The 14,164-nt window shown below is 31.4% G+C and overlaps 1 protein-coding gene across 1 annotated transcript; it reads right to left on the bottom strand.

The window, feature by feature from the left end:
* Positions 1–3,051: 3,051 nt before the first annotated feature.
* On the bottom strand, positions 3,052–12,318 carry LOC107494896 (uncharacterized). Its single transcript, XM_052263112.1, has 16 exons — positions 11,941–12,318; positions 11,238–11,293; positions 10,914–11,111; positions 5,413–5,525; positions 5,147–5,289; positions 4,951–5,055; positions 4,731–4,814; positions 4,520–4,635; positions 4,339–4,440; positions 4,143–4,256; positions 3,897–3,956; positions 3,736–3,802; positions 3,531–3,584; positions 3,373–3,447; positions 3,250–3,285; positions 3,052–3,165 (listed from the first exon to the last, which is right to left on the bottom strand). Exons 1-16 carry the CDS (start codon positions 12,316–12,318, stop codon positions 3,052–3,054), a joined length of 1,815 nt encoding a protein of 604 aa, XP_052119072.1.
* Positions 12,319–14,164: the final 1,846 nt, after the last annotated feature.

Below are 14,164 nucleotides of genomic sequence, written 5' to 3'. Positions count from 1 at the left end.
AAATGAGGTGCAAATAAAACCCAAGTCATTGGATACGTAAGAGATAGGGTTTGTAAAGGTTCAGATAGATCATACTTGGAGAAACCGATTTTATAAGTTCGTGATTTATCATATCTCCTAAGTGATTATTAGCACATCTCTAGGCTTTCAAATTCAAAAATCTATTAGGTGTGTTTGTTTGAGGTGAAAATAGAAAAGAAAAAATGAAAGAAAAAAATTAAAAAAAAATAGTTATTATTTTTGTTTGGTTGAACGAAAAAATTAAAAAAATAATAAATAATGTAAAAAAATAAGTAGAATTTATTGAAAATTTATATTAATATTCTAATATTATCTTCTATTTTTTAATATAATTTAAAATATTTAAAGATAAAATTATTTTTTTATAATATTATATATTTTTTTCTTTATTTTTCTTTCATCTAAAGATATTTAAAAAAATAAAATTTCACTCAATTTATTTTTTTTTCTTTTGTTTTTTTTTTATTTTTTATCTTTTATTTTTTTCTTTCCAACCAAAAAAACTTTAGAGATGCGCTGAATTGAGTGATAGTAAGAGGCTATAGGCATTGGGCCTTCGTGGAGTTATTATGAACACTTTATCGAGTCATTATTAAGCATTTAAGGCTGTGGAATTCGAGTTTGTAATAACACTCTATGTCAATATTATATTAGCAACAATTGATTAGAGTCGAAACAATTTATAAATTCAGAAACTAATTTTATTATTTAAAAAAATTAAAGACTTTTTTATAGTGTTGGAAAATTGAGCATTACCTTAGTTATCTTTTATATATATTGTTATTAAAAAGTTTTATGGTAGCTAAAAATGGCCAAAAATTAACTAACCTATAAAAAGAGGATAGATGATAATACAATAATTTTACTTTGACTGGTGGTTAATTAGACCGGATCGAATTGATCCGCTCTGTTACGCTCTAGTTCCCTCCAAATCTACCGTTCATTAGGTTAGTGTAGAGCGCAATAATTTGCATGAGTTTAATGTAGAATAGACTTACAATTACGCTATCTAAAAGATATTTTTTATATTTAGGCCTTACAAGTAAGTGGACAAACTTCGATAAATTATTCTGGTTTCTAGTTTTCCTTTTTTTAATACTAATCCAATATAAATAGTTATGAATTTGTGAAATAAAATATCTTTTCTATTTATTGAAATCAGCTATCTTTTGTGCAAAAAAAAATAATCTGTTTAAAAAAAAGTTTATAATTTAATTCTAATAAATAAAAAATCTCAATTTAAAAACACAATAACAATTGATTATTATTTTGGAGCTATTTAGATTTATTTTAAATGTAACAGTTGGATGTAGTTTGAACTAATAATTTTTAAATTTTAATATTGATATTTAGAATCTATTAGTGTAAATAAAATAGTGTATAATTTTAAATTATAAATTAATGTATCTAAATTATATTAGATAATTTATTATTAATTTTAAGAATAATTAAAAGTAATTCACTTAGATGTAATTAAAGAAATCATTATGTAATTATCTATTATCTATTATAAAAGAATGATATTCTCGCAAAATAAAATAAGAATTTGTTTCGCAGTTAAAAATACAATTTATTTAATTTAAATATTAAAAAAATTTGATATGTATCATACTCTTTTTTTATCTATTAGTTATTATACAAATATTATAAAAAAATATTTAGTATTGAATAATAAATATTATACAAAATTCAATCCTTGTATTTTCAGATTGAGATTTTTATTTATTAGAATTAAATTATAAACTTTTCTCTAAATAGATCATTTTTTTTCATAAAAGATAGTTGATTTCAATAAATGAAGAAGATGTTTTGTTTCACAAATTTATAACCATTTATATTGGATCGATATTAGAAAAAGAAAAAATAGAAACCATAATAATTTATTGAAGTTTGTCCACTTACTTGCAAGGCCTAAACATAAAAAATATTTTTTAAACTACGTAATTGTAAGTCTACTATGCATTAAACTCATACAAATTATTGCGCTCCACACTAGTCTAATGGACATCAGAACTAAACCGGTATAAGGTTACCGGGTCACTGGGTCAATCGGTGAATCACTGGTCGAACCGGTTAATCCGGTATTATTATATTATTATAGGTGAAAATTCACATTCAGTTGTTTTTATGTGAAGTTGATATTTAAGAACGGTCAGATGATTTGATAAGTTTGACTTATATCATCTAAAATTTTTTAACTTACTAACTTCATATAAAGACAACTACATGTAAATCTTTATCTATTATTATATACTACAAGTATTTATTAAAAAATAATATTAATAGATATTATATAATCATAAAAAAATTAATTGTGATTAATAAACTTTTTTTGTTTATTTTTTTTGTTTCGTATATATATGAAAAGCTATTTTGTCATTGTCAAATCTAATGTAACAAGAATATATGTAATATATATAGTTTAATCTTCATAGTTAACCCCAATTGAAATTATGACAAATTTATAAATTTTAGCCAAAATTTAACGGTAGTCAGTGAATTCTTTTTTTTTTTATTTCATTTGCAAATTTTAGCCATAATTTTAACTGTGCTAATTACTACTATATTGTGTCTAGCTAAAAGCCTCCACAATTTTAAAAATCGTTGCTAAAAAAATAACCGTCACAAACTATAAAACTAACGATCCGATTAATCATAGTCCTATATTAGTGGCTAATTTATGTTAGTCACAATTTTATAAAATTTTAACAATATATAACTAAATGCGATTTTTACTGGCTTTGTAGAATACATTATGAAATTTGCTTTTCTATCTACAATGTATCATTAATTCTTTGGATAATGCGTGAAACGATAAACGAAGTCTTGAAAAGCGCGAATGTATACCAAAATGTTGCGTCCTATTTACATGAAAGAACGCAGTGATACATCTATGGAGCATGCAGGAATTATGTCTCGTAAAAAGGTATTTAATAAAAAGAATGGAATAAAAACGTGACTTCTAGTTCTATGTAATGTAATATTGTAATTTTCGAAGCTACTTTTCTTTTGCACAGTCATCCCCTGTCCCTAACTACCTGTCGTGTTCCGTGGAATAATTCCCATTGCTTGAAAATAATCTCTCTCTGCATTAGCCATACGATCTTGAAACAATGTCCATTCTTTATGACACCTTTCTCTCACCTGATGCAAAATAATATTAATAATAATAAAAATAAAACATGAATAATCATAATCCAATTGTGGTAGGAAGAAATGCATACATACCCCTTCCCATGGTGCTCTACCATCTTCTGCGTGCCCCTATTGAAGAAAACAAAGAAAGGACTACTTAATCCATGTAAAAGCAAGTGTTGTGATTTGGAAGAAACATTTTAAAGCTTCATTCACCTGGTTCCCTAGAGATGGAACACTTTGATGGACAATCCACTGAGTATCAACAACTCCAATATTCTCATGAGGAATCTGCAACCAAGCACAACAATACTTAATTTTCACCCAAAAATTCATATCAAACAAAGACAAACTAGCTTGCTAGCAATAATAACCTTAACGCATCGTCTTAGAGCAAAATCGAGGCCCCATCCATGAATTAGATCATTCTGCGGCACATAATACACGGAGAATAACAGATAATAAGTACTAGTACTACCACTGTTAAAAGCGTAAGTATCATTATTGATATAATTATATAATGATAATAAGTAAGTAATATAATCTATGCTCATATAGATACAAAACTTAGACATAAACCTGTATCATATGCCATACACAACGCCATGCATCTGAAGAAAAGACAGGAGCCATAATCTCCACAAATCTGATAAGCATTTAAAGAATCAAAAGAAAGAATGAAGGATATATGTAAGATGGAGAATGGAAGAGAAGAAAAGTTGCGTATTGGCTTTGCTTACCCAGCACAAGGTGGCAAATGTGGATCACTACATTGCCACCACCCGCCATCATCAACCATCCTACACCAAGTTAACAAAATATAGTTTCAGGGGAGAAAGAATAATTGATAGTTTAGCATCATGCTTAATGAACCAAAGGTAAAGAAATGAAAGAGTAAGAAAAATCATTGAGGTAGTTTTACTAGTTTTATTCAAATCAAAATTCACATTTTATTAAAACACATAATAAAAAGATTTTCCACTTACTTGTGGACTTCACCTTCATCCTTTTTCTTTGTCATCTGCCATGTAAAACTACTAATTGGATCTAGACCGGGCTGTGATATCTCCAAGTTATGTTTCTTAACCATTTTTAAGTACCTGGAGCAATAATGAAACTCAAATTTACGAAATTGTCACTAATACCTATAGTAACATACAAGATGAGTTTCTTGAGACTTACTCCTCTGCATCAAAATGTTCCAAACCTAAGTCCTCATCCCAAATAAAGATATATTCATAAGGAGCCACGATGTGAGGATGCAAAAAACGTTTTGCATACCACCTTGAAACAAATTTTAAGGTTGTTCATATAAAAAATGAGTTTATAAGAGGTAAAGATCCATAATGCATCCTTTACCAACCATTTAGTTTGCTTGATTGCAGAGATATGGACAGCTCTCTTTGCCCATTCAAATTCATCCCACTCACTAGCCCGCCCATCATAGTGAAACAATACAATCGTGAAGTTTGAAGAGAACTGTGATAATCAAAGAGAGGCACCAAAAGCAATGGTTAGTGGATGAACACAGATTACAATACATATTGATGATGGAAGGGAGAAACTGAAATTACCTTTTGCACTGCAGCATTAATGTTGTATCTTTGATTATATCCAACAGTGAAGGTTACAAGATACTTTGGCTTGACAATTAGGTCCTGCAAGTGCCACCTCCATCAAAAAGAGAGTCAGATAGGCGAAGATAAAACTGTCAATTAGCTCATATTGTCATATATATGAGTGTGAAGCATTTTCCTTTTGTTTTTCACAAAATGTGCATATAAGTATACACACCTCACTGGGTTGGCCCCATAATCGACGAAGAAAGAAATCTGACTGAGGTTTGATTATACCAGGAGGAAGCCTTTCAGCTCCTCGAGGATTTGTAGCTACCCAGATCTGCATCAGAGTCAAAATTATTTACCTTATCAGTGCAATGCTGGTGCCTATAGTTTCCAACATAAGTGTACCATCATCAGTAGAACCATACCTTTGTATCACTTATGTTGTGATGCGCATGCAACATGCTTTTGTTTCCCTTCAATGAAGCCCATGCATCCCAGATTGATTTGGTTGGAAATCCCGTGTACTTATCATTAACATATGTAAGATCAAGGCATGGAAAGAGAGTACATAGATGACAAAAATCATCTAATAAAATTTAGAACTTATGTGAAAATTCATTACATTAATTTAATAATATAGTTTGTATATATATATATATAGAGAGAGAGAGAGAGTGAGAGAGAGACAGAGTGGGAGTCACCTTAACTAATGATACAGTTGGAAAAGATACTCCTAGAGAAAATCCAAAAACAATTCCAACTAAAGCTGCTAAAGTAAGCCTCATTGTCTCGTTAATATTTCCACTACCACCAAAAAAAAAAAGCAAAAGAAAAAATCATACATATATATATAATGCAAGGTACTATTCCAATCATGTTTAATTTCTCCTCCCTCTTTTCTTTTTTACCCTTTCAAGGAAAAAAAATCCATTACATATATAAGCATATCATATCACGTTAATACAGAATTTACACCCAAAAAATATAATGCAGACAGTATAACCTGAACTCGTGACATTAAAGTTACACAGACAATTCAAATTGTTAAGACAGAAAAAAAATTACAAAGAATATTCATTCCATGTGAAAAATAATGGAAGTCTTACCTTCTCATGGGAGTTCCCATATTATCATTCACTGTCTTCTATGGCATCTACACATTAAGTATCTCTCATTTTGGGGTTGAATCTGTATATGGTGTCTTATATACCCTTGAAATTAAAATACATGTCAAAAACATGAGAAACCAACTTGATTATCACTCATGACATCCATAGCCATATGATATCTATAACACAGAGAAGCTGCTGATGAATTTGCAGCATTAATCCCTCACCTGAATCTACTAAGCTAGAACATTTATAGTGCTCCAAAATTATTAAAACGACAAAAAAATTCTCAATTACTAGTAGCTCTTCACGGTAGCAAGGACAAATTAAACATTGAATAGCTAAATATTTAGAATACTAATACATTTGTTATTATAAAGTGTAGTACTGTTATTATGATGAGTATTCTATTATTGTGTGTAAAAGAAAATTGTGAACATTATTGTTCATACATAAATAGCATGTGCATGGGAAAAAACCCTCTTCCTTAGACTTCGCTGAAGAATTTAAAAGTGCAAAACACGGTACACGAGTAGGGTAAGCGATATATATGCATGACTTTGATCACAGATATCAAAAGAAACCATACACTAGTCACATTGCTTGAATTGAAAAAAAAAATTGAAAATAAATAAATTAAAATAAAATTGTTGCATAGATCATACACGTGATGACAGAAAAGAAATTATGATCATATATATGAATATATAAAAAAGAAACACACACACACACAAACATAAGCGAAATGCAACATACCGCAAGGGATTCTTGCACGTAATTTGGTGTTGCCACGAAAGCTACGTGGAGAGAGAATTAAGAAAAGGATAAAATAAAGAAGGAGTGTTCTAAATGGCTAATTAACAATGCAGTTAGGATTATATGGTGATTTGAGGGGTTGCAGGTGATTGGGATTGGTTCGAGACGCAAAAATGCTTGCTTTCATTGTTTTTGTTTCTCACAGTGGACAGTGTCGGCGTGCATGAACGAATGCTTAGTCGATGAGGCCGAAGATAGAAAATAATGTAACGTGAGAAGAGTGTGTGCGCGCTTTTATCAGTTTATGGATCAAATGGAACGTAGTATGTTATGGAGTTGAACCCTTTTTAGGGTGGGCCAACACTACAACAATAGGCCCCGCCTAACTCAATTGAAATTCACAATATTAATTATTATCTCATTATATGGATATGGCTTACTTTGTTCGCCTTTCAAATTATGGGATAGGAAAATTTTGGCCCCTAACACTACCACAATGGTCCCCAATCTTTTAATTACTTTCTTTTAAAATAAAAAAATAGTCTTTAATTTTTCTTAAAAAATAGTATATTCAAGAGATTAAATTGTCTCAACTTCTAAAAGATAAAAGATTAAGTTATAACTCAAATGATACTGTGTCGCTTTTTTATTAACCAAATCGACAGTTATTACAAAATAATTTATAAAATAGTGCTATATTTTTTCATCCATTATTATAATCTCTAAATCTCCGTACAATAAAAACTTGAAGTGCAAAAGTTTAATTAGATACAAAACTATAAAAACAAAACTTAAAAAAACACTTATGAAAAAAAAGAAAAAATAGAAATTTATATAATTATATGATTATTTAATTATGGCTCCTCTTCTCCCCTTCGTTCCTCAACATCTACTCTCTTAGGGATTTTAATAAGACTATGATCAGATAAAAAACTAGTGATTTAATGGTGAAATTAATGACCAATTATATAATTTCGCTCTTTCTTTTTTTCTTTTTCCTTTACTTAGAGTTAGAGAGAAGTTATTAACTTATTATATACATTATATAACGGGCAATTTACATATTTAAATAAAATTAGAGAAACATTTACCCAAATACACAAATCAAAAAGTTGTTACGTACTTATGCAAAATGCATTATTATGTAAACCGTGAGAGTCAACTACAGTTTCTGATTTGTACATAAACCGTCGCTGGCAAAGAGGTTTTATGGAAGGAAAAGTTTGGCTGTAAACCGTGGCCACCAACCACGGATTAGGAAGGAAAAGTGTTAGGCATAAACCGTGGGTGGCTACCACGGTTTATGAGAAATTTTGCGTTAAACGTAAAACCTCCTAGGCTTCCACGGTTTACGTTTATATGTATATATATACATAATCTGGTGATACTCAACACGGATCATTTGGAAGCAATAAAAATTTTTGAAACCTTCATAGTTGAGAGAGTTTGAGAGAGAGGGTGGGAGGATTTACTCATGTTTGAGTGGTGGAGTCACGGAGGATTTTACATATATTTTTAAAATATAATATAGATACATTTTTAATTATATTAATAAGACAATTAATTTACATCTGAATTCACAATATAAGAGTAACTTTTGTGAAACACGTTGAAGAGGATAAAAGTGTGTTTCATACTTTGAACGATGTTCTTTGATGTTTGACAACTTTTTTTTGAACTCCAACTTGATTCTGCATCCCAAAAGCTCGTTCATTAGAAGCGAAAAATTATAATTTCTGCATTTACTCAACCCACGTTTAGGTTGTTGCTTGTTATTATTGGTTTTTCATAATTTTTTCTAAATAAATGCTAAGAATATTAAAATAATTAAAATAATTATAGCTTTTACATTTACTCAACCCACGTTTAGCTTCTGTATTTACTCAACCCACGTTTGCTTTAAAAATATTTTCAAAATGCATTAAAATTTCTTTCTGACTTACTCCGAATCAATTTATTTTCATCAAAAATATTTTTCTATCAACAGTAACTTTTAAGTGTGTGTTTGGATTCACGTTGGGGAAACTGGAGTTTGAATGGAAGTGATTTTGTAGAATTGATTTTGGGTAGAAGTGAGTTTGTGCCAACATGATTTATGTTTGGCAAATTTTACTAAAATTAATTTTGATAAAATAAATATTGTTTGGATAATATTAGTTAAAATCACTTTTAGATAGATAATTATTAAAAAAGACATGACATTAAATTATAATATTATTTTTTTATATATATTTAATTTTTTTTATATTTTTTTCATATATGTTTTTATATAGTATATTTTTTATATTTTTAGTACTCTTTTTTAGTACGCTATAATTTTTTATTATTATTATTATTTATGGTTAATGGGTGAGATTCAACCTACAACGTGGGTTGAGTAAATGCAGAAGCTATAATTATTTTAATTATTTTAATATTTTTAGCATTTATTTAGAAAAAATTATGGAAAATCCAATAATAACAAGCAACAACCTAAACGTGGATTGAGTAAATGCAGAAGCTATAATTTTTTGCTTCTAATGAACGAGCTTTTGGGATGCAAAATCAAGTTGGCGTTCAAAAAAAAAAGTTGTCAAACATCAAAGAACATCGTTTAAAGTACTGAAACACACTTTTATCCTCTTCAACGTGTGTTACTCTTATATTGTGAATTCAGACGTAAATTAATCGTCTTATTAATATAATTAAAAATGTATCTATATTATATTTTAAAAATATATGTAAAAATGTATCTCTCATGCAGGTTGAATCTCACCCACATATATATAGATATTCTCTCCTTATAAACCGTTGTAGGCTACAAGGGTTTATGCCAATTACCATTCCTTCATAAACCGTTGCTGGCAGCAAGGTTTTATGAAGATTTTCTTGCATTCATAAACCGTGGTAGCATACCACGGTTTATGGTCATTTTGTTTTAACACGTAATCCGTTCCTGCCAGCCACGGTTTATGTAATAATGCATTTTGCACAAATACGTAACAACTTTTTGATTTGTGTATTTGAGTAAAGGTTTCTCTGATTTTATTTAAATACGTAAATTGTCCTTATATAACTATAAACACTATAGAAAATTACTCAAAATCATCGGATTTTACATAATATTCGACTGAAATAATTATTAAGTTGGTATGTGCTTTGAGTCTCGTAGTCTTGAAAACATTCAAAGACATAATATCTAAGATTTTTAAGTTAGTGTATGATCAAATTTAAATCAATATTTAATTTGGAACACTTAAAAAAATCTATTCGTACACTTATTCAAATAGTAATAAAAACTCTTAAATTTTATTAATGAAAGGTACTAGATTTCACATTTGAGAGCTTGAGATTAGAAAGAATAGGAATCATAATTCAGAGAGCGAAAAAATGATTTCATTGCCAAAGAATCAATTACATGAGTGTATATAGTTGGATTTGGTTTACATGTTGTACTAATCACAACACTAATTACTATTAGTTACAACTGACACTGACATCTATTATCCTTATTAATAATAATTAGTTTTTAGCTAATTCTTTTTCATCCTCCCTCAAACTCAGGCCGCTAAAACTTTGCAACCTGAGTTTGTCTCTAAATTTCAAAATTTATTCGAAGAAATAACTTTGGTCATAATATCTGTAACTTGCAAATCACCTGGAATATATTCCACTTAAAGAGTCCCCTTGGCGACATGGTCCTTAAGGAAATAGAAATCCACTTCAAAGTGTTTTGAATGAGAATGCTGAACCAGATTGGCTGCCAAGAGTACTGCTTCCTGATTGTCATAGTGAATCATTAGTACTGGTAGGCTTATGTTGATTTCAAGCAAAAGCTTCTTGATTGCCAATAATTCAGTGACAAGGCTAAAAATTCCTCTGTATTTAACTTCCGTGTTATAGCGAAAGACCGAAATTTGCTTTTTGATGACCAAGAAATGAGACTCGGACCCATATAGACACAGAAACCTGCCGTGAATTTTTTGTCTTCCATATTAGACGCACAGTCCGAGTCGGTATACCCTGAAATGATAAAATCTGAGACCTTTTGGAGATGTAGTTCTAAGGTACTGGTGCCCTATAAATACCGTAGAATGCGCTTGACAGCTTTCCAATGAACTTCAGTTAGCGCTTGCATAAATTGACACACTTTAAGTTGTTAATTGCAAAAGCCAATTCGGGCTGAGTAATAGTGATATATTACAGACTACCAACGATGGATCTATAGAGGTTAGGATTCTCAAAAGATGCACTATTGGTGGAGGTTAATCTAAGATTTAATGTCATAGGTGTTGGTAATGGCTTGCAATCTTCTCAATCATTTTTCTTTATCACATCAAAAATATACTTAGATTGTGTAAGTAAGAGACCATCAAGGTTTGGCCTCACTTCAATCCATAAGAAATAATGAAGATCCCCTAAATCTTTGAGTGAAAAGCAAGCATTTAAGCTCTTAACCAAGTCTGAAATCACAGCAGCTAAGCTATCCATTACGATAATGTCATCCACGTAGACAAATAAGAAAATTGTGGAGTTACCTTTGGTTCTGTGAAAAAGAGAAACATCTGATTTGGTAGCTGCAAAACCAAGGCTGAGAAGAGAGCTAGTGAGCTTAGTGAACCATGCTCTGGGTGCCTGCTTCAACCCATACAGGGATCAAGTTAGTTTGTACACCATTTTATCATTTCCAGCTTCATATCCAAATAGCTGCTTCATGTAAACTTCTTCCTGCAACTCCCCATTCAAAAATACATTGTTAACATCAATTTGCTTAATTAGCCAACCCTTCGACAAGGCGAAAGTCAACAAAATTCTAATTGTCATTAGATGAATCACAGGACTGAATGTCTCTTTGAAGTCGAAACCAGGCGTTTGGTGACAGCAAAGAGCACGAGCCTTGCTTTGTACTTGTTAATAAAGTCATCCGGGTGATCTTTCATTTTAAACACCCACTTATTTCTGATTGCTCGACAGTTTGGAGGAAACTTAACAATGTCCCAAGTGTTATTTCTCGTCAATGCTGCATATTCTTCATCCATGACTTGTTTTCAACGAGGAATGGTCAGTTCTTCCTTTGGTAACTTTGGTTTAAGAGGTTTTTTGATGCAAGTGAAGGTGTTGGGTTTGCTGTTCCTAGTCTTTCACCTTGTTCGCATTGGGTGTGCGTTGGTTGTGGGCTGAAAAATTAGAGGAAAAGAAGTAGTAATTGGATCAGGGTTGATTGTGGATGGATCTAATGTTGGAGTTTCATGGGTTTGTGGCTGGTCTACAATGGTTGTTGCTGGTTTGGATAGTAGTGTAGGTGTAGGTGGATAGAGTTGTGTAGTTGGTGTAAGAATTAGAGGTAAGGGTTGTATTAATAGAATTGAAGGCACTGAATGATGTTGTATTGGAACTGTCGGAGTAGTTGTTGCAGATGTGAAGCCATAACTCTCGTCTTTGAAGGAAAATACTCTTTCTTCAAACACAACATTTCTCGTGATGATGATATTGCCCAACTTAGTGAGGCGCTTGAATCCCTTATAATGTGGGGATGGTCCTAGGTAAACATAGGCCTCTGATCGGAATTCCAACTTGTCTTTGTTGTACGGCCTCGTGTGAGAGAAGCATAGGCAACCGAATACCTTAAGCATTGAATAAGATAGAGCTTTTCCAAATAGTCTCTGAGATGGTGAGTCAAAATTCAGAACTGAAGTGGGAAGTAAATTAATAAGCTGAGCAGCTATCACAAATGCCCCTCCCCAAAATTTCATGGAAAGACCAGCTTCAGCCAAAAGTGTCAACCTTATTGTGGTAATATGCTTATGTTTGTGCTCTAATATGCCGTTCTATAAGAACTCGATTTTCGGTAAACATACTTTTTTGACTATTTTAAAATTTATTTCGCAAAATTTTAAACCACGGCCTAATAAGAAATAGTGAGGCTGGCCCAATGGTTAAAAAAAACAAAATTAAAGAAAAAATAAAAAATTAAATAGAAAAAGAACATTAATAAGGTCAAAATTGACCTTTAGTGACGGTTTTGCGTGCGCCAAGAAAAATTCTTGTAACAAAAAACTTCGAAACCAATGGCAAAAATAATTTCTACCTTGGTAATTGTATCCCATGATTAATATTAGCTATCCATTCATGATTTATTTCTTTAATAATAAATCTTAGTCATTAATTATTTTACCACACGGTAAAATTTACTCCAAACCGAATTTTTGACTAGTATTCCGCAAACGACTCCTAGAGGTCCAAAATATTCTTACTTGCCACCCAAGTAACTTGTCTGTCCTTCTCAACATCTGGACCGAGACTATCTCATCCTTTCATCCCTCTCTGCTATATTTTTAACCTTGAGTAACTAACTGCGGTTAACTGTGGATAAGTTCGACACGCAAGTGCTGACCAAGCTTCTTCGTTTTCACGCCCCTTATTCATTGAAGCCCAGCGCTTGACCATGAAAATTTCAGCCACTTTTATCATCATAAATTTAGCAAGACTTTGATTTTTTATTTAAAGAAGCATTAGCCACAAAATTCACAAAATACTTTACACATTTTTACACTCTTTTGACCGAATTCTTGAGAGAGAAAGAGAGAAAATTCTTGCACCTATTCTCTGTGCTCCAACCTATATTTCAAATCTGATTCCATTTTTCTTCATGTGTTCTTTAAGGACTCAAACTATACAAGCACAAATTCTTGCCCGTTTTCGCTAATCCTTGTGTTTATATTGAAATTTCGGCTAGGTAAACTCTTGTTCTTTCTCCTTTTGTTTTCTTTTTTAAAAATGGTAGCCATGATAAATTCTTACTCTCCTCCATGTATAGAGAACTCCTCTAAAAGCACTCATGGAGCACGCCTAAGGAGTTAGAGAGATTCGAACTCAAAGTGATTGAATTTCAACGTTTTTGCTACACTTTCGGCCAAAACAAAACTGCACTATCACCAGCTATGCTTCTGACATAATGTGCATATTTTCTAGTATGTGAATGGTTTAATTACTAAATTACATAAGAGATGCAAACTGGCGAGATCTTCTTTGAATTTCTAGCCTTGGGACTAGCGAGCAGTAGTAGCATTACCGGAGGGTCAGAGCGACTTCTTTTACTTCCACACTGCACTTCCGTATTTCCTCAGTTGCCAAGGATCACCACCAGTAGTTATAATAGTAGCAGTAGTGGTAGTAGTCTTTGTCCTCACTTTGTATAGACTTTTAGAGGGTTAGGTGCTTTTGTAAATACCTATATAAACAAGTTAGAACGGGTCCCAGACTAAAGTGACTCTTGTGAGTCGAGGCCTATTAGTATAAATATGGAGTCTGTAAATGTTTTCATGTAAGCAATGAGGTAAAACGATGTGAATTATGATGTACTAAATGAGCTTTCGGGCATATATGTATGATATTACTATGTTCTCTGTATTTTCTATGCTTCATGTATATATTATCTATTTATCTAATACCTATTTCGTTATATCTATATATCTGACGCGCGATCTCGACTAGTGCTATAGGCTCATATGTATATATTTAATATAAGGTCTAGAGTCTCTAAGAAAAACCCTGAAGTAGTGCCTGGTGGCTTACATCAGTCATGACATGTTGGAAGCT

This window comes from Arachis duranensis, chromosome 6 (assembly GCF_000817695.3).
Source record: "Arachis duranensis cultivar V14167 chromosome 6, aradu.V14167.gnm2.J7QH, whole genome shotgun sequence".
Classification (NCBI taxonomy): Eukaryota; Viridiplantae; Streptophyta; class Magnoliopsida; order Fabales; family Fabaceae; genus Arachis; species Arachis duranensis.
Note: the sequence above shows the minus strand (reverse complement) of the source record. Positions and strands in the feature narration are given on the sequence as shown.